Below are 20,045 nucleotides of genomic sequence, written 5' to 3' on the forward strand. Positions count from 1 at the left end.
GGAAATCTGCTGAACAAAAATCTAAATGAAAGAGAAAGTTAAATGACCAGATGTAAATTGTCTCAGAATATTGTGGTCTAAATCATAGTAAAAGTTAATTTAAAGGTGAGCTTCCACTTTAAGAAAGTCACAAAATAAAGTTTTCCAAGGAACGATCCAGACTGCAGGATTAACTGCTCAATTAGGTGTTTTTTCCCCTAATTGAGCAGTTAATCCTGCAGTCTGGATCGTTCCTTGGAAAACTTTATTTTGTGGATTGATACAGTCGCACGCACTGCGGAGGTGCATCACAAGGTTTCGATCGAAAGTTTGGTTTGCATTTGTTTGAGGTAACTAGCATCATTGACTTATTGTGTACAGGTTCCCATTACTGCTGTGAATGCAGAATTGCATGTGTGCTGTACAGCAGCTCTCTTTCCTTCCACTAATTACTGTTTTATTTGAAGAGACACTTTCTTCTCAGAAGCAGCAGCTACTTCTGTGACTGTCTGTGCTGTGCCAAGTTAAAGGGATCTTGTCATGATTTTTATGATGTTGTTTTTATTTCTAAATTACACTGTTTACACTGCAAAGAATTCACTCTACAATATAAAATGTAGTTTCTAACCAGCAAGTGTATTTTTTTTAGTTGTAATATCAGTGTCGGACTAGGACACCAGGGGCCCACCCAAAAACCTTTGACCAGGGGCCCACCAATTAATCTCAGACCAGGGGCCCATTTTTAATATGATTTTTCTTCCTATCCTCACTCAACCTTTATTCTCTTTTCTTTACATACTATACTCTATTATTCATCTATTTAGCCTCTTTGTTCTCATAGAAATAGGGAATGGCCATTAAATAGGCCAAATATTTAGCAGCATGAGGGCCCACTGACACCTGGGCCCACCGGGACTTTTCCTGGTATCCCTGTGGGCCAGTCCGACACTGTGTAATATTGGTGTATAGGCGCCATCTGAGGTCATTTTGTCTGGTCATGTGCTTTCAGAAAGAGCCAGCACTTTAGGATGGAACTGCTTTCTGGAAGGCTGTTGTTTCTCCTACTCAATGTAACTGAATGTGTCGCAGTGGGACCTGGATTTTACTATTGAGTGCTATTCTTAGATCTGCCAGGCAGCTGTTATCTTGTGTTAGGGAGCTGTTTTCTGGTTACCTTTCCATTGTTTTGTTGTTAGGCTGCTGGTGGGGGGGGGGGGGAGGGAGGGGGTGATATCACTCCAACTTGCAGTAAAGAGTAACTGAAGTTTATCAGAGCACAAGTCACATGACTGGGGGCAGCTGGGAAACTAACTATGTCTAGCCCAATGTCAGATTTCAAAATTAAATGTAAAAAAATCTTGCTCTTTTGAGAAACATATTTCATTGCAGAATTCTGCTAGAGCAGCACTATTAACTGCTGTGTTTTGAAAAAAAAAAATGTTTCCATGACAGTATCCCTTTAATGAGAAGCGATGGCAATGGGCGCACCTCCTTTTATCATGTAGTTACCTTAAAGAAACTCGTGCGACTGTGAACCTTATCTGTCTCTTTGCAAGCTAGTGATGACAGCTGATAAGAGTCTGATTGGCTTATTGGATGATGGACTGGATCCAGGGAACATTTCCCTTGTCAGCTCAGGACCTAGTTATTGCTCAGGACGCTGGGGAATAATCACCTTCAGCAGAGGCCAGCTTTGGGAGAGGAGAGGGACACACTCACGCCTGCTTGGTCTCTCTACCCTCAAACTTATAGCCCTGAAGAGGTGACAAGAAGCAGAGAGAGAGGTGGATCAGTAAGGGGCAGGCACTTGAAGTTTTTGCAGACAATAAGACCTTGTGGGGGAAGAGATATGGGTCTTTGTACAGGTCCTGTTTGCAGCTGTTTTATCTGGTTAAACCACATGGCAAGTCTGTCTTAGAAGAGAGAATTCATTCTTAAGTGCTTTACCCCGAGGAGTGGAAGTTTTTAACACGGAGCAGGTCTTTCTTGTTTCTTTCTTTTATAAGCTTGCTTTTCTGCAGGCCGGCCTGACCATCTGCGACAAAGAAGCCAAGACTTGTCCGTTTTTATTTACTCGTCCTGCCAGATTGCCTGCTGCTCATTCATTCACTGGTTTCCCCCCGGATAAGGCTCTGAAATCTTCTTGGAAAGAGACGCCTTCACTTTGGAAAGAAAACTGGCATCTTTGAAAAGGGAAATATTTTGTAGTTGGACAGTTTGACCCCTATTCTGAACTGAGGATTATGGGTTAAAGGGGAAACATGGTGATTACTCAGTTGGAGCTGGAGTTCTGTTATCATGGGAAGAAGCTGAGAGGATTTAAGTGTAAACTGACCAGATCGCCCAATGGCTTTCTCCCAGAAACCAACTTTTCTATTGCTACCCAGGTGTTTGTGCCTTTCCTTTTGGCAGGACTGGGCATGGTGGCAGCTGGACTGCTGATGGACCATGTTCAAGTATGTACAGCTAAGTGAACCCAATGCCATTGATTTATTAGACCATGTCTTCAGAATATTACCTAATACATGAACAGCTCAGCTCGGTTACAAAGTAACTATAATGTTCCTTGGTTTTATAGGGGGCCATAAACTTCTTGTATTGCTTTATGCTCTTCCCAGTGTCACAGATTATCTATCTGTATCATAAAGGTAGTGTGTCAGTTCTTTAAGTGGGGCTTTGCACTGGGCGGGAAGGGGTTAGTGCAGCCAGACTTAAAGGAGAACTAAACTCTAAAAATGAATATGGCTAAAAATGCCCTATTTTATATATTGAACTTATTGCACCAGCCTAAAGTTTCAGCTTTTCAATAGCAGCAATGATCCAGGACTTCAAACTTGTCACAGGGGGTCACCATCTTGGAAAGTGTCTGTGACACTCACATGCTCAGTGGGCTCTGAGCAGCTGTTGAGTAGAGATGTCGCGAACTGTTCGCCGGCGAACTTGTTCGCGCGAACATCGGGTGTTCGCGCTCGCCGGAAGTTCGCGAACGTCGCGCGACGTTCGCCATTTTGGGTTCGCCATTGTTGGCGCTTTTTTTTGCCCTCTCACCCCAGACCAGCAGGTACATGGCAGCCAATCAGGAAGCTCTCCCCTGGACCACTCCCCTTCCCTATAAAAACCGAAGCCCTGCAGCGTTTTTTCACTCTGCCTGTGTGTGCTGAAGAGATAGTGTAGGGAGAGAGCTGCTGCCTGTTAGTGATTTCAGGGACAGTTGAAAGTTTGCTGGCTAGTAATCGTTTTGATACTGCTCTGTTATTGGAGGGACAGAAGTCTGCAGGGGTTTGAGGGACATTTAAGCTTAGGTAGCTTTGCTGGCTAGTAATCTACCTTCTACTGCAGTGCTCTGTATGTAGCTGCAGTGGGCAGCTGTCCTGCTTCTGATCTCATCTGCTGACTGCTGCAATAACAGTAGTCCTTGTAAGGACTGCTTTTATTTATTTTTTTGTTGTTTTACTACTACTACTACTACTACTACTATAAGAGCCCAGTGCTATTAGTCTAGCAGTGTTGGGGAGTGGGACTGGTGTGCTAATCTGCTGCTCCTAGTAGTTCAGCAGCACCAACTTTAATTTTTTTTTTTAATATTCATTTTTTTTTTATTTTACTTTTTTTTATTTTACTACCGCTGTAGTAGTGTATAAGTTGACCTTTTAGGCATTATTTGCCCTGTAGGCATTATTTGCACACTGTTTTCTTCAACCCGCCATCGAGCTGTGTGACCTTGTTCACATTCTGTCTAAATATCCATAATATTACCGTCTCCAGAAAAAACACCGGAGTCACTTTTTTCAAGCAGCCATAATATATTTTACGTAATGGCGAAAAATGACTATTTTCAGCATTTATATGGCATATTTTTTCTGGCAACTGTGCTTCAGTGGCTGCGTCCAAAAAAACTGGGCAAACAATGCCTACAAGGTCAACGTATGGCAGTTGTTTAAAGAGAACAGTAGATTACTAGCCAGCAAAGCTACCTAAGCTAAAATGTCCCTCAAATCCCTGCAGACTTCTGTCCCTCCAATACAGAGCAGTATCAAGCAGATTACTAGCCAGCAAACTTACTATCATCTGTCCCTGAAATCACTAACAGCTCTCCCCCTACACTATCTCTTCCAAGCACACACAGGCAGATTTTTCAGATACATTTTTGCCCTTGATCCCCCTCTGGCATGCCACTGTCCAGGTCGTTGCACCCTTTAAACAACTTTAAAATCATTTTTCTGGCCAGAAATGTCTTTTCTAGATGTTAAAGTTCGCCTTCCCATTGAAGTCTATGGGGTTCGCGAACCGTTCGCGAACCGCTCGCGTTTTTGCGCAAGTTCGCGAATATGTTCGCGAACTTTTTTTCCGACGTTCGCTACATCCCTACTGTTGAGAAGCTAAGCTTAGGGCTCGTCACTAATTATCCAGCAGAAAATTAGGTTGTTCTGTAATATAAGCTGATGCTACAGGGCTGATAATTAAATTCTGATGCTAATTGCACTGGTTTCTATGCTGCCATGTAGTAATTATCTGTATTAATTACTAATCAGCCTTTTATTGTGACATTTTTATTCTATGTGTACTGTATATTGTGAGTGGGTCCCTAAGCTCAGTAAGTGACAGCAGCACAGAGCATGTGCAGTGAATCAGCAGAAAAGAATATGGGGAGCTACTGGGGCATCTTTGGAGACACAGATCTTTGCTGCTAAAGGGCCGTGGTTGCCTTGGGCTGCTACAGAAACACAAGGGCAGATTTATCAAAGGTTGAGGTGAATTTTTGAATTAAAATTGCGAGTTTCAAGCTATTTTTTGTGTACTTCAACTAGGGAATAGTCCAAATTCGATTTGAATTTATAAAAAATTTGAATATCGAAATTTATAATGTACTGTCTCTTTAAAAATTCAACTTCGGCCATTCGCCATCTAAAACCTGCCAAATTGTTGTTTTAGCATATGGGGGACCTCCTAGAACCTGTTTGGAGTGAATTGGTGGACTTTGAAAAATCAAATGTTTCAACTTCGAATTGAATTCGATCGAATGCGCTATTCCTTCGATTCAAACAATTCAAATTCAGCCAAATACAGACCTATTCAATTGGAAACAGGCCTATTCGACCAAAAAAAAAACTTTGATTCTATCTCGGTTGGTCTTTTTGAATTCGAATTTCGGAGTTTTTTCAATTCGAAATTAGACCCTTGATAAATATGCCCCATAATGTACAATACTTCTAGCTACTTCTTTAGCTAAACTTTACTTCTTCCTTAATGAGGCTCATTTCCCATTGTCAAGGTGCACTTGAGTTACTCAAGAAACAAATAATAAAATATAGTAATTTTCTTCCATATAAAAGTATCTTTTAACACACCCTGTGATACAAATACAAGTATGGGACCTGTTATCCAGAATGCTCAGGACCCAGAGTTTTCCAGATAAGGAATCTTTCTGTGATTTGGATCTCTGGATAACGGATACCATGCCCATACCATTTTATTATTACAGAGAAAAAGGAAATCATTTTTTTTAAAAAATTGAATTATTTGATTAAAATGGAGTCTATGGGTAACAGATCCTATACCTGTAATCACACGGTTGTCTACTACAACTCTCAGCAAAATAAGGTATTTCAATGCAACTCCCCATTCCATTTTTCCCTGCTAGTTGGCAATAAAACAACTTGCAATATTTTGGGGGTAAAGCAAGGGGTTTACAAAACATACATATAATACATTGGCAAATTTGCATTCTGCAATATAGGGAAAAATCCCCAATACAATATGATTTCTGTTGATTTTCACAGGAGGGGATACTGGGGAGAGGGGGTGGAATCCAATCTAATGAAAGGGCTCCTGTGCTATTTTGTTGCCTATTTTTTTCAGTTTTGGCTTCTATGCTGGGTCACATTTGTATCAAATGCATTTGCCTGACACAATACTTTATGGGTTAACATTAAGTCACATTGTATTTGAATTAATTCTACCTTTTCCTGCATTATGGACTCAGGCCCTGGGGAAGACTTCAGTTTGGATAAAATATTCATTCAGTGCTTTATGGACTCCTGTCCTTGAACACCCTTGAATCTGCAAGAAATTGTTCTTGTTCTCCATTTCTACACTCGAGCACCTGCAGGGAATTGTGCCTTCATTTCCTTCTCTGGGCTTGTGTCCTTGAGTCTTTTGTTGGCATGCAAAGTCACTATAAATTAGGGATGCACCGAATCCACTATTTTGGATACGGCCGAACCCCCAAATGCAAATATGGGGTGGGAAGGGAAAAATTTTTTTACTTCCTTGTTTTGTCACGCGATTTACCTCTCCACCCCTCATTTGCATGTGCAAATTAGGATTCGGCCAGGATTCTGCCTTTTTCAGAAGGATTTGGCCAAATCCGAATCCTGCTGAAAAAGGCCGAATCCTGGCCGAATCCCGAACTGAATCCTGGATTCGGTGCATCCCTACTATAAATAAATTCTATATTGTACAAAATAGTTGGTGCATTTGGATATTCTGTCCCTTATTCTGGGGATACACCGAATCCACTATTTTGGATTCGGGCAAACCGCCGAATCCTTCGCAAAAGATTCGGCAGAATACCAAACCGAATCAGAATCCTAATTTGCAAATGCAAATTAGGTTTGGGAAGGGGGAAACATTTTTACTTCCTTGTTTTGTGACAAAAAGTCACGCAATGTCCCTCTCGCCCCTAATTTGCATGTGCAAATTAGGATTCGGATTTGGTTTGGCTGGGCAGAAGGATTCGCTCGAATCCGAATCCTGCTGAAAAAGGCCGAATCCTGAACCCGAATCCTGGATTCGGTGCATCCCTACCTAATATGCTCTCATGTCCAATGCCTTTCTGAAAAGCTTACATGAAACAAGGTTTAATCAATGAATGCAGACAATTTAATTTGCAAAAATAACAACACGGCACATGGCATAAATGAATGAGCCCTTACTCTGTCAGTAGATAAGCAGCAGCCTAAATACCTATGCAAGGAAGCCAGTCATCATTTAGCAGATAAAGATATCTTCTGTCCAATTCTGCTGTGTTGTCTTTTCAGATAGTAGATATGTTGTTTGTCTGTGAATGCTTACACTCACATCTTTCCAGCTGCTTTGCACTTTGTCTCCCAATGTGCAGGTCATGTCCCATTCCCAGTCCCGCTGGAAGTTTTAGTTCACAATTATGTTGGCATACCTCCCAACATTTTGGAAATAGAAAAAGGGACAAAAATATTTGCTGCATGGAGTGCGGCAATTTTTTGACCACTTCCCTTTTTGTAGCCACACTCCCTAATTACCATGTTCGTTTTACAAAATATGGCAGATTATGAAAGTTTGAACACATTTCTGGGGGTTTTATGGTTCAGGTTGTATGTGGTATTTTTGCTAATGATGGCGAATTGCCCATTAAGCTGTAAGTCACAGTTTCCCCAAGAGACCTGCTTATCTTAAACTGTTACAATTGTTTCTTTGCTTATCTTAAATTATTACAGATGTATCCAAGTATACCTGCCACGTATTCTGGGCTCTCTGCCAAATAAGTTTTAGAAACTTTGTATCTTTTTCTTGATGTTCAGTACAGGAGATCAAAGAGAAAGTCAGGACATTTCAGTAACAATCCAGGACTGTGGGTTGAGCTGTCAAAATCGGGACTGTCCCATGAAAAATGGAACAGTTGGGAGGTATGTGTTGGGAGACGTAGACTTTGGTTCATATTGTGAGTTGTGGTGAATGATTATGCTGGGAGTTGTAGTACACAATTTTGTTTGAAGATGTAGTTTATGATTGTTGTTGTGCATGGTTATTGTATTGTACTGTAGAGCTGGGCGTTGTAGTGGATCATAACTGGCATTGTAGTGCGCAGTTATGTTGCGAGTGGTAGAGCATGGTTCATAGTATTAGTTGTAGTACATAGTGATGGGCGAATTTGAAAAAAAATTCACAAAACACAAACTTTGACGCCAGCGTCGATTCACGGGCATCAAAATCGACACCAACGACAATTCTGATACCCACAACATTTGATGCGCATCAAAGTCAATAGGCATACGTTTAATTGTCGCCGGCGTCGAAACTGTCGCCGGCATCAAACATTTCACAAATTTATTACTAGTAGTGCACAATTATATTTGAATTTGTAGCATATGATCATTGTTAGGTATTGTAGTGCAGAATTCTGTTGGGATGTGTAGTGCACAGATCATGATGACAGTAGTAATGCATAGTTATCCAGAATGCTCGGGACCTGTGGTTTTCCGGATAAGGGATAATTTGGATCTCCATACCTTAAGTCTACTAAAATAACATTTATACATGAATTTAAACCAATATGGAATTAATTATATTTTAGTTGGGTTCAAGGACATGTTACTGTTTTATTATTACAGAGAAAAAGGAAATAATTTTTTAAGATTTGAATAGTTTTATTAAAATGTCTATGGGTGATGGCCTTACTGTAATTCGAATCTTTCTAGGGAACGGGTTTCCAGATAACAGATCCAACACCTGTATTGGGAGTTGTAGGCTATAATAATTGTTGGAGTGAACAATTTTGTTTGAATTTGTAGTACAGGCATGGGACCTGTTATCCAGAATGCTCGGGCCAGCAGTTTTCCGGATAAGGGGTTATTTGGATCTCCATACCATAAGTCTACTAAAAACAATTTAAACATTCATTAAATCCATTAGGCTGGTTTTGCCTCCAATAAGGATTAATTACATCTTAGTTGGGATCATGTACAAGGTACTGTTTTATTATTGCAAAGAAAAAAGGAAATAATTTGTACAAATTTGAATTATTTCTATGGGCACCTGCCGTCCCATAATTCAAAGTTTTCTGGATTATTTTTGGCAGCTTTACACCATGGTTATGTTGGGGATGGTAGTGTGTAGTTAATGATTGGATTTGTAGTGTGTGGTTATATTGGAAGTTTTAGTGCATAAATATGTTGGGAGTTGTAGTGTATCGTTATGGGAGTTGTAGTTACATTTTGGAGTTGTAGTGTTCAAGTATTTTGGGCGTCGGAGCAAATAATTGTTAGTAGTGCAGAACAGCATAAAAGTGCATTGTGTTCCTGTTCCTAAGGCATTTTTCAGAGCTGTTTCACCTTTTAAATCCCCCCGAGCAGAGCGACATATAGGGGAGAATGTAATTAAAGTCGCAAAGAGAAAAACAATTCAAATCTACATCTCGCAATATAATATTGTTCCTTAAACTGTTATTACATTGCGAATTTTAATTGCGCACTCTTAAGAAGTGCTTGAAGGTGTCGTAATCTTTTGGAGCAAACATAAAGACTTTTTCAGGAAAAAGTTTAATTTACTGCGCATTGGAGCAAACTTTAAAATTCGCAAACGGTCTTCCACTGTCAGAAGTGGTCGCTAAACAGTTTCCGGGTTCGCAAAAGCTATATTAAATTCACGCAAAGCAAAATTTGTTCGCGCAAAAGGCATAAGTTTTCACATTGCGAATAGTTTTTCCATTACCGACTTTTATTACATTCCCCCGATAGTGTCTTTTCCCCCAGGAAGCTTAGGCTTTCTCACACTTAAAGGAAAAACTTCGATTTCAAAAAGACCAACCTAAATTAAGTCTCAGTTTTTTTTGGTCGAATATGTCTTTTTTCGATCAAATAGGTCCGTATTCGGTCAAATTAGAATCAAACGAATCGAAGGAATAGCGCATTTGAACGAATTTGATTCGAACTTTTTCCCAAAAAAAGTTTTCAAAGTCCACCAATTGACTCCAAATAGGTTCTAGGAGGTCTCCCATAGGCTAAAACAGCAATTCAGAAGGTTTTAGATGGCGAATGGTCGAAGCCGAATTTTTAAAGAGACAGTACATGATAAATTTCGATATTCTAATTTTTTTCAAATTCAAATCGAATTTGGACTATTCCCTAGGCTAATTACACATAAAATGGCTCGAAATTCTAATTTTTTTCATTTGAAAATTCACCTCGACCTTTAGGGGCAGATTTGTCAAAGGTCGAAGGTTAAAGTTAAAAAAACTTCAAAATTCGAATTCAAAAAGACCAATCGAATGGAGGTCGAAGTGGGCCGAATTTGGCCTACTTCAAATCGTACGATCGTACTTCGATTCAAAGTTTTTTTAACTTCAACCTTCGATCTCTAAAACTCCCCCAATTGCCTCTATACGGGTTCTAGGAGGTCCCCCATAGGCTGAAACAGCACTTCGGCAGCTTTTAGGTGCCGAATGATCGAAGTCGAAGTTTTAAAGAGACAGTACTTCAAAAAAATTCAACCTTCGAATGTCAAAGTTTTTTTCAACTTCGCATCAAAGTATGACTATTCCCAAGTACACAAAAAATAGCTCGGAATTCTAAGTTTTTGACTTCGAAACTGCACCTCGACCTTTGATAAATGTGCCCCTTAGTGTTTACATATTTAATTTACGATAACCAAGTTATAATGTGATTAGTGGACTAGGATGGAACTCCCTGGTGATGTCTCCCATCTGGAATCATTTAGAATGTATTTAGTTTGGTATGAAACCATCTAATCTGCTGGCAATTTCTCTCAGCGCACCCACGCAGGGATTCGGATCGTGGCTGATAAAAGCGTTGCTGGTGTACATGACTTTGCTAGGCCTTCCATGAAAGCAAACTTTGAGGCAGAAGTTCGTACGTAGTGCAACATGGGGGTAGAGGGTGCACGATATTTGTATGAGCCGGTTCTGACTTTCTGCAGCAGAAGAACTTACTGAGGGCTCATTTATTTACTGCACCTGCTGCAAGTGCAGAAGCTTTAGGGCAGTGATCCCCAACCTTTTTTCTGAGCCACATTCAAATGTTTCAAGAGTTGGGGAGCAACAAAAGCATGAAAAAAGTTTCTGTGGGGAGCAAACAAGGGCTGTGACTGGCTAAGGATGAGGTCACGTTGTATTTAAACATATGCCGTTGAGTATAAATCCACCAATGAAACCACATGCGCATGATAATATGCGTTTTTCAGCCTGACATTTTCTTTTCCCAACATGCATTTCTGGCTTTTCTCCTTCCCCACAGTTACCCTCGGAAGAATTCTAGTAAACGTTTGTAAAAAAAAAAAAAATGCAATTTACATGCAAAATGTAGCCGGACTGATCATCAATACGAAACGTAATTAGGTCACCAACATACAACAGAGCAAATACGCAGAATCCATCTCGCAAAAGTTTGCCCGCCATATTGAAAATACGCAGCATATTTCAGCTAACCCATAGAGATCCTGTAGAGTTCAACAATATGGTGTTTCCTTGGCGTATTGGTGTTTCTGCTAAAAAAAACCCCAAAAACTGGCATCGCATTGCTATAGTGCGCATTCCATTCCATAGGGCTTCATTTTTTGCGTATTTACTCTTGAATACTCGGCTTTAAAAATGCTCCGTGTGACTTTGCTTTTAAGGAGACTCTGTCAGGGCCGGATTTACATAGTGGGAGCCCCTAGGCCCGCTGTCGTTCATTGTCCCATTCCCTCCCTTTTATTCGCTCAAATTTTCATCATTGGGACTGGAGCAATGGGGATTGGTGCACAGAAAATTTAAAAAACGATTGCATCTCCTGCGCTGTCGCCCTAGGATTTGCAACCAAAACTTGCCTCCAAGCCAGGAATTCAAAACACTTTGTTGCACCCTAGGACTCTTCTGCTTACCCCTAGTTCCAGCCCTGTTGGGGATCACTGCTTTAAGGTGTACAATTTAAGAGCCCCCCCCTTTTAGACATGTGGGGTTGTTCACCTTTACATTAACTTTCAGTATGATGTAGAGCAGGGGTCCCCAACCTTTTTTACTTGTGAGCCACATTCAAATGTAAAAAGAGTTGGGGAGCAACACAAGCATAAAAAAGTACCTTGGGGTGCCAAATAAGAGCTGTGCTTGGCTATTTGGTAGCCCCTATATGGACTGGCAGCCTACAGGGGGCTCTACTTGGCACTATACTTAGTTTTAATGCAATTAAAACTTGCTTCCAAGCCGGGAATTCAAAAATGAGCCCCTGCTTTGAGGACACTGAGAGCAACATCCAAGGGGTTGGAGAGCAACGTGTTGCTCACCAGCTATTGGTTGGGCATCACTGATGTAGAGAGTGATATTCTGAGACAATTTGCAATTGATTTTCATTTTTTGTTATTTGTGGTTTTTGTGTTATTTAGCTTCTTACTCAGCAGTTTTCCAGTTTGCAATTGCCGCAATCTGGTTGCTAGGGTCCAAATTACCTTTGCAACCATGCACTGATTTCCAATCGAGATGGAATATGAATTGGAGAGGGCCTAAATAGAAAGATGACTAAGTACCAAAAACAACAAATGTGTAGCCTTACAGAGCATTTAGATGGGGTCAGTGACCCCCATTTGAAAACTGGAAAGAGTCAGAAAAAGAAGGCAAATAATTAAAAAACTATAAAAAAGAAAAAAATGAAGACCAATTGGAAAGTTGCTTAGAATGGGCCAAAAAAACGGGACTGCTATTGAGAGAATATTTAAAGGGTCATGAAAGAGCACATGCAAGTTTCTCCTTCATTCCTCTTGGATTCTATACCATTTCTCCACTTCCCATTTCAGCTGCATCATGGGTCAACATATTTTGATCACAATGGGTCCAACCCTGAGCAGAAGAAAGGCAGGTAGAAGGGATAAATGGCCTTTTAATCCAAAACTGCCAGGTAGATAACTTAATCTCAAAGAGATAAATATATGTATCCATATCAATGGACTTCTTTTCTTCTCTTTCAGCACTGGGATGTCTTCAGAACAATCACAGAGGTCTTCATTCTGGTCCCGGCTTTGGTGGGTCTTAAAGGCAACCTGGAAATGACCCTGGCATCCCGGCTTTCCACTGCGGTAACATTATAAATGTCTTATCTCTAAAAGTTGGCAGTTGTATTCACTCTATTGTATACAAACTCTTCTCTAGCTGGCAGTAGGTGAGAAAACTTCTTTCTATTGGACTCAAGATCCAAATCTAGGAGGCTGCATATACTGTTCTTTATTATAGATCTGATCCGGAACTGTAGTGCAATACAGTTAGAGCTGATACACAAGGGTGATTTTACCCCAATTTAGGGGTGATTGGGAAACTTCCTCCAGAACCCAGGGAAATTACTGCTTTTTTGCCCTATTCTAGCTGCAGCCATTCAATTCCGCCGCATGTAGCAAAGAAAAGAGGGGAGCACTCTGGATCTGTAGGCTCATCTGCTGTGCTATTAAACGTGCATCTGCCGCCAGAAGGGTAATCCATCATCAGAAAATCTCTTCACACGGAGACCAAACAATATTTCTTTATTTCATTATCTTAAAATAACTTGAAGCACACACAAAGACTACACTTGGCGCGTTTCCGGCTATCGGGGCTCATGAGGAAGTGGCATTAGCCACGAAACGCGCCAAGCGTAGTCTTTGTGTGTGCTTCAAGTTATTTTAAGATAAATATAAAATATAAATAATTAAGTATTTTTAAGGGCAGAGACACACGGTCAGATTCAGGGAGATTAGTCGCCCAGCGACAAATCTCCTCTTCTTCGTGGTGACTGATCTCTCCGAACTGCCTTCCCGCCGGCTAGAATGTAAATCGCTAGTGGGGTGGCTCTCGGATCGCTTCATTTTCCGAAGTCGCCCGAATTTTCCGTGACTTCGGAAATCGAAGCGCTCCGAGTGCCATCCCGCCGGCGATTTAAATTCTAGCCAGCGGGAAGGCAGTTCGGGGAGATGAATCGCCCCGAAGAAGAGGAGATTTGTCGCTGGGCGATTAATCTCCCCGAGTCTGACTGTGTGTCTCTGCCTTATAAATATTTAATTATTTATATATTATATTTATCTTAAAATAACATGAAGCGCACACAAAGAGGATTTGAATAATCAAATCTGACCGTGTGTCTCTGCCCTAATGGCTCCGCTGTTGCTCCGTGTGAAGAGATTTCTGATGTCAGCCTCATGTAGGAAGACACTATGCCAGAATGTATGTAAAAATGCCAGCTATTCTGATCTATTGTGGGGATTATGGGATTTGTAGTTTGGAAAAACTTGGCATTCCTTTTTTGCATACTTACGCATACATACCTACTGCACAAACAGTTATTTCTCAGTGACCTCTTCTTTCTGGCCCTGATTCTGGCCCTGATTATGTCCATATACGTATGTGCTATTGCTAAGGGGTATTATTATGGGATTTCTAGGTGTATATTTATTTCTCATTTCATTTGGCAGTCCACATACTTATGCTAAAATTAATTCCATGCGGCAGGATTGATCTGTTTTAGGGCTAGTCCACACAAGGAGATTCGGGGAGATTTTGTCGCCTGGCGACTAATCGCCTCGTCTTTTGAGCGACTATCTCCCCGAACTGCCTCAGCGTTTTTCCACATAGGCTACAATGCAAAGTCGCCTGCGCTAATGCACACGTGTCAATGCGTTTTCTATAGTCGCCCGAAGTTGCCTCAGTGACAGTTCGGGGAGATAGTTGCTCAAAAGACGAGGCGATTAGTCGCCAGACGATAAAAATCTCCCTGAATCTCCTCGTGTGGCCTTACCCTTAATTGTTGCTGCTCCATATTCAGTATTTGTCACCAGCTACAGCTTGGGTGGCTCAGACAAAACACTGAACCCTGTCCCCCCCACCCCCTATTCCATTCTACAGCAGTTTAGCTGCATTTGCTCATCAACGTAAGAGCGTTGCATCTGGAAATCATCCCACGTCCTCTACCCTTTAACGTCCTGTGACTTTAAAGCAATGCACCACTGGAAAAATTATATTTTTGTTCCCAAATGCTACAGATTGTGATTTTTAGCAGTTCAGATTCCATTCTGCAAGGAGGCCAATTTGAGGTGACACAAATCCAGCTAGAAAAATAATAAATGTACAGCGACCCTTTAAGGATAGCCAGCTGTTGCTGAACTACATCTACAGGCATTCTGGGCTGGAAGCTGCACCACAGCAACAGATGGAGAAGCCCTGATTGGCTGTCCCTGCCATACATGCTGCATTCCCTTTACAGGCTTTGCTTTAAGGGCACCTGTTCTTTTCAACTGTGAAATTTCATACGGCTAAATATAAAAATGGGGGAAGCATACACATGCCACCATATATCATGGGGAAGTATCCCTGGGAAACAGATGTTTCTTAACCCTTTCCCTGCCAACAACATCAAATCTACAGTTCTGGAACTTCTGGGTTTACGTTTAAAGGGCATGTAAAGTCTAAAATAGAATAAGGCTAGAAATGCTGTATTTTGTATACGAAATATAAAGATGAACTTACTGCACCACAAGTCTAATCAAACAAATAATTTATGCTTTCAAAGTTGGCTACAGGGGGTCACCATCTTGTAACTTTGTTAAACATCTTTGCAAGACTAAGACTGTGCACATGCTCAGTGTGGTCTGGGCTGCTTAGGGATAGTCATAAACAAAGCTGCTTGAGTTCTGCATGGCTGGGAAGTAAGGCGGGGGCTCCCCCTGCTGTACATAAGTATGATTGTTTCCCTGCTCAGCAGTTAGGGACCGTCTGACAATTCCTATCCATAGCAGTAAATGAAGGGAGAATTTCACTGCATACAGTCAGGTTTCTTATAAAAACGGTACACATTTTTTAATTAAAGTATATTGGAGATAGGTTTCTTTTTCATTAAAGAAAGTAAAAATGGGATTTTATTATTTTTTTTCCTTTACATGCCCTTTAAAGGGGTGGTTCACCTTTAAGGTAACTTTTATTATGATATAGAATGGCCAATTCTAAGCAACTTTTCATTTGGGTTTTCATTATTTTTTTTTTTTTATAGTTTTATAGTTATTTGCCTTTTTCTGCACGTGTGGACTGACCCTAAGGCTACAAATGTATTGTTATTGTGTCCTTTTTATTACTGTTCCTTCTATTCAGGCCTCTCCTATTCATATTCCATTCTCTTATTTAAATCAATGCATGGTTGCTAGGGTAACTTGGACCCTAGTTACCAGATTGGTTAAGATGCAAATTGAAGAGCTGCTGAATAAAAAGCTAAATAACTCAAAAACCTTCAATAATAAAAAATGAAAACCAATTGCAAATTGTCTCAGAATATGACTCTCTATATCATACTAAAAGTTATATCAAAAGCGAACAACCCCTTTAAGCTATGGGAAAAGCATATTGCTAGCAAAACTATTTATAAAACTATATATATATATAGATATATATATTCTGGGCTGGCCCTGGGAGAGCCACTGCTGTGTAAGCATGCACTTAGTTATGTACCCTCTCTTGTTCCAGGCAAACACAGGACAAATGGATGACCCCAAAGAAAGGTGGACAATGGCAGTCAGCAACCTGGCTTTAATACAGGTGAGTGCTACAAGCAAGTTGTTATTCATGTGGCTGATGATATTAAAATAAACGTTTAGTACAGTCATAGTTTACTACAGACAGTGGTATTAAGATAAGATAGTTGGCAAATGTCTTTTCATTTGCTATTATTCTGATTGCTAAGTTCATAGAAAGGGTCTGAACAGAAAGACAAATCATCGAAAAATAATCATACAGGTAAGGGACCTGTTATCCAGAATGCTCAGGCCGGATAAGGGATCTTTCCGTAATTTGGATCTCCGTACATTGTCTACTAAAAAATAATTGAAACGTTAAACCCAATAGGATTGGTTTTTTTCCCTGCAATAAGGATTAATTACATCTTAGGATCAAGTACAAGGGACTGTTTTATTATTACAGAGAATAAGGAAATATTAAAAATTAGAATTATTTACTTATAACGGAGTCTACAGGAGACGACCTTCCCATAATTCGGCACTTTCTGGATAACAGGTTTCCAGATAATGGATCCCATACCTGTACCATTGAATATTCATACCCATTCCCCGACCCTTGTGGGTCCTGTTGATCTCCCTCACCTGCTGCGCTGATGGTACTTCAAATGTGCTCAGGGGTGGGGTAAAGCGGGTGGTTTCAGACCTGTAGGGGGGTGCGGGTGGGGCCCCATGGGAGTGCGGGCAGGGCTGCGGGGGCCCATGGGGGGTGTGGGAGCCCCTGGGTCAGCAGCCCCGGTGGGCCCTACACCCACCAGTCCAACCCCGGCCATTCTGGTTGCTAGAGTCACTGACCCTGGAAACTGGATAGGATTTAACCTAGGTTACTGTGCAACTCCCTGTGCTGTTCAGCTTGTGCAGCTCCATACACTATCTATAGGCTGCTTTGTGCAGTCATTCAGCACAGAACAGTATTACCCAGTTTTTGTGTACACATTGCAGGTTCAGGCCACAGTAGTTGGGCTCCTGGCAGCCATCGCTGCAGTTATCCTGGGTTCCTTGTCTAAAGGTTATGTGGAACTGGACCAAGCCGCCGTCCTCTGCGCCAGCAGTGTTACCACCGCATTCATTGCCGCTCTGTCCTTGGGTAAGTTCCATGGCTCCATCCCTACCCTGGAAAGCAGGTTTATCATTATCTGGGCCAGAATGTAATTAAAGGAACAGTAACATCAAAAAAGGAAAGTGTTTTAAAGTAATACAAATATAATGCAGAGTTGCCCTTCACTGGTAAAACTGCTGTGTTTGCTTCAGAAACACTACTATTGTTTATATTAATAAGCTGCTGTGTAGCACTGGGGGCAGCCATTCAAAGGAGAAAAGGCTCAGGTTGCACAGCAGATAAGCTCTGTAGAAATGAATGGTGTTATCTGTTATCCACTATTTAACCTGCGCCATTTAGTCTTTTTTTCAATCTGCCATGGCTACACAGCAGCTTGTTTATATGAACTATAGTAGAGTTTGTGAAGCAAACAGATCAGTTGTACCAGTGCAGGGCAACAGTACATTATATTTTCATTATATTATATATATTTATTTTAGGTGTGTTACTGTTCCTTTAATCAGTCATCACAGCCATCAAGGGTCATATGAAACCAATGGCAGTGACGAACTTATACTTATGTCAAACCAGAAATAACTTGTACGAGTCCCTCCAGCCAGATCTGGACTGAGAGTCAAAATAGGCCCTGGCATTTCAGGTACCCAGAGGCCTAATCAGCCCACACAGAGGCCCAAACAGCCGCACAGCCCACAAAATGATGACTTTCTATGGGACCTTATAGCAGCTCCTGTAAATGGAGCTAATGTCTTAATTGTTACATGCACCGTCCACCTATGCCGCCCAACACGTTTCGCCGACTAAATCTGCTTCTTCAGCGAAACGCGTTGGGCGGCATAGGTGGATGGTGGGATGCCTAGCTCCTACCCTGTCCCTACATAGATAGGCAGGTTTGGCTTACGGGGGGCACAAACGGAAGGGTGGGAGCAGGTAGCACAAACCTTTGGCGCATTTAGAATTAACCCATTGGGGATGCACATAATTATACACTTGGAACCACCGTTCCAAGCTGTTTTTAATTTCAAGTTTTTTAAGGACACGTGTCCAGCACTGCTGACAGAAGGTTACAGCAGTGAGTGTGTGGCTATCGAGCGTTCTCATTTTAAGTGTAACTGAATTAAAGGTTATGTTTTAACCATTAGCTACTTTGTATGTAATATACACCGAACTAGTTTGCTTTGAAGTGTTTGATGAATACTTTGAGTTACAAGTATCCATCTCGCTTCAGTGTTTTGTAATATTGATCTTATATTGATCTGGCATTTGCCAGAACCCACGGATTGCCAGTCCTGGCCTGCCTCCAGCTGCTGCGTAACTGCAACTCTCAGCGTCTCCTACCAGCCATAAAGAGACGGCTGAATATGTGAGTGAGTTATAGGTGACCCGGGGCACTAAAGCTGTTCCTAAACCATCAGCCAGGCTGTAGAATTATAGGGTTAATGATTTTGATTTCAGATTCATGTCTGGTGGATCAAAGAGCCAGTATTGGAATGTGAATGTCTGTTGGCAGAATATTCTAGAGGGAATGATTCTGCATCATTGATGTCATTGGCTACAGCCAGGGACAACGGTGCTCTGATTACTAGGAAATAACTGCAGGACATAAGAGAATGTCCATATGTTGTGGATCATGATGATAGACTGAACCCTATCCCTGTGTATATATTGCTTGAGCTCAGTGCTTTACTAAAGCTTCCAGGAAGCCTCACTGCTGGGACATTTATGTGCTTGAAAGGAATCCATCATGCAGGTCAGGGTTAATGAGATACGCACCTTATAAACTGGCCTGGGACAGGGGATGTTGTGACTTAACTTGCTTTTGTGGTGGGTCGACCTTCATACATTCCTGATTTTTTCTGGAATTCCTTCACAAACCACTTTGTCTCGGGACGCCTGACTACATGGTTATGGAGATCCCTTGGACAATATTATTGTAATTTTATATAAAATAACATTATTATCTTATTTCGCACTGGGAGAATCAATTACTTTTTGCTGGCATCTGTGCTACAGGGCCGGCATCTTTAGAAGGTGTATATTCCCTGGTGAACACTGGGTGGCAGTGTGGTTCAGCTGACAACACCTTTTAATAAATGTACGTTTCCAGGAATATACTTAAATCACTCTAGCAGTTCAGTTTGCTTTCCTGTTTACTTTTTAATATTTACAGATATAATGAATATGCTCAAGCTCACCCAGTATTAAATGTGCGCTCATTTCCTAAAGGAGAAGGAAAGCTACCAAGGTAGTTTATTGCTAATAGTGTAATAGTGCAAGCTATAACACTATATTTATTCTGCAGAATGCTTTACCATACCTGAGTAAACAGCTCTAGAAGCTCTCTCTGTTTGTTTAGGATAGCAGCTGCCATATTAGCTTGGTGTGACATCACTTCCTGTCTGAGTCTCTCCCTGCTCACTCATAGCTCTGGGCTCAGATGACAGCAGGGAGGGGAGGAAGGAAGAGGGGAAAAGGGAGGGAGAGAGGAGCAAACTGAGCATGCTCAAGCCCAAGCCTTGGAGGTTTAAACCAAAAGAAGGAAGTCTGATACAGAAGCACGTGTACACAATAGAAGGACAGAAATGCTGTGTTTCTTTTGACTCAGAGGACTCAGAGCAGCAGAGGGTTTACTGGTGTATTTACATAGACCTTTCTGATTCTTCATTTTAGCCTTTCTTTCGCCTTTAAGGTAGCAAAATTCAAACAGATTAATAAAAGGGGTTACAACTTGGAATTTTTAGCA

The 20,045-nt window shown here is 41.2% G+C and overlaps 1 protein-coding gene across 4 annotated transcripts in view; it reads left to right on the forward strand.

The window, feature by feature from the left end:
* Positions 1 to 20,045, forward strand: part of slc41a3.L (solute carrier family 41 member 3 L homeolog) — a 52,600-nt gene that overhangs the window by 19,071 nt on the left and 13,484 nt on the right. For 2 of the 4 annotated variants that reach the window (XM_018256688.2, XM_018256689.2), the window contains exons 3-5: positions 12,691 to 12,798; positions 16,199 to 16,270; positions 17,188 to 17,332. In XM_018256688.2, coding sequence (XP_018112177.1) covers positions 12,691 to 12,798; positions 16,199 to 16,270; positions 17,188 to 17,332 — 325 coding nt within the window. 4 annotated transcript variants of the gene reach the window in all.

The sequence above is a fragment of the Xenopus laevis genome, chromosome 4L (assembly GCF_017654675.1).
Source record: "Xenopus laevis strain J_2021 chromosome 4L, Xenopus_laevis_v10.1, whole genome shotgun sequence".
Taxonomy (NCBI): Eukaryota; Metazoa; Chordata; class Amphibia; order Anura; family Pipidae; genus Xenopus; species Xenopus laevis.